Below are 1,631 nucleotides of genomic sequence, written 5' to 3'. Positions count from 1 at the left end.
CGCAGGGAGGCTGTGATGGAGGACACGATCTGCCCAATCAGACGATTGAGGTTGGTGTACGTGGGCCGCTCGATATCCAGGTTGCGCCGACATATGTCATAGATGGCCTCATTGTCCACCATGAAGGCACAGTCAGAATGTTCCAAGGTTGTGTGGGTGGTCAAGATGGAGTTGTAGGGCTCCACCACAGCCGTGGACACCTGGGGGGCTGGGTAAATGGCAAATTCGAGCTTGGACTTCTTGCCGTAGTCCACCGAGAGCCGCTCCATGAGCAGAGATGCAAACCCAGAGCCGGTGCCGCCCCCGAAGCTGTGGAAGATGAGGAAGCCCTGCAGGCCCGTGCACAGATCCGCCTGAGGGAAAGCAGAGACCATGATTAATACCTGCATACGCCATACCGCCAGTCTCCAACAGGCTGCGGGTTGCTTCTCCTTGCCTCTACAAGAGTACATGAATTCAAATTGTCCCCAGTGAACATGCATTACACTTTGAGGTGAGGCAAAGCAGACACTAAGATGTATGAATGCACTTCAGAAAGGAAGATGACAGAGTCACAATTCTGGCCTGGGTTTTGCCAAAATGACCTCCTGGTCCCAATGCAAGGCCTACTCTCTCATCCAGGACAATGTCAACAGGAAGCCTTCCCAGTGATCTTACCAGTTTGCGGATCCGGTCCAGGACCAGGTCAACAATCTCCTTGCCGATGGTGTAATGGCCTCTGGCGTAATTATTGGCTGCGTCTTCCTTTCCAGTGATCAGCTGCTCCGGATGGAAGAGCTGCCTGTAGGTCCCTGTGCGCACTTCATCTACAATGAGGACAAGGACACGTGTGCCGCAGGTCTTTAAGGATGATTGTTAATTCACCAGCATGGAGAGATTCGGAGACCGTGCAATTATACTGAGCACATGCTGTTCCTTGTAGGTCAACAGCACCAGAGAGCACCTCTATGTTAATATACAGATCACAACTGCAATCTATGGCTCTAGGGAGGTAACTCAAATACCAGCTTGACCTATTCCCAAAAAAGGGAGCAGAGCTCTCACCCATCCCCGCCTAGGCAATTCTACATGTACATATTTATATGAAAGGGTATAATTAAAGGGAAAACACTGGAGTACTAGACAGTCACCACGCTAGCGTGACTTTTGCCAGGCAGTGTTAACAGAGCATGCTGTGTGGCCTGGGTCTCCCAGACTGTAAAGTGACATTCTGTCATCCCCTGGGTGGCCAGTGACAGGTACACTCTTTGGAAACTACCTCAGGCATCTAACCTGGAGGAACCCAGCGAATGTTCTCTACTTACCGTCCTATATCTGAGATGCAGGTCAAGACTGTCCTGCACAGCATTAAGATGGGACGTCGCCCGGCACCCTGCAGGCAGGGTCTGTAAGACCACTTGCCTGGGGCTGAGGCAGTCACAAATAAATCTGTCACTGGCCCATCTTACTGCTGGCAAAGCAGCTTATTTTTCTGCATGTGAGAGTTTCCTAAATCAGGAATTGAGCCCCACATTTCAAGCACTACCTTTCAGTTTCTCACCTAACATGGTCACGGACATACCCATGTGTCCGTTCTTCCTTTCTGCAGAAGGATTCGAAGGAGCACACTTGAAGATTTGGCGAGGATCTTC

General features: G+C 50.8%; 1 protein-coding gene across 1 annotated transcript; it reads right to left on the bottom strand.

Annotated features, from left to right (window-relative positions):
- Positions 1–5: 5 nt before the first annotated feature.
- LOC105310984 (tubulin alpha-3 chain-like) lies at positions 6–846 on the bottom strand (the record flags this gene model as incomplete). Its single annotated transcript, XM_011387050.2, has 2 exons — positions 6–353; positions 658–846. Coding segments are annotated over 2 exons (537 nt in total), but the record flags the coding sequence as incomplete, so codon positions are not given.
- Between the last annotated feature and the right edge of the window lie 785 nt (positions 847–1,631).

This window comes from Pteropus vampyrus, unplaced genomic scaffold (genome assembly GCF_000151845.1).
Source record: "Pteropus vampyrus isolate Shadow unplaced genomic scaffold, Pvam_2.0 Scaffold20004, whole genome shotgun sequence".
In the NCBI taxonomy this organism is placed as follows: Eukaryota; Metazoa; Chordata; class Mammalia; order Chiroptera; family Pteropodidae; genus Pteropus; species Pteropus vampyrus.
This window is presented reverse-complemented; position numbering and strand designations above follow the sequence as displayed.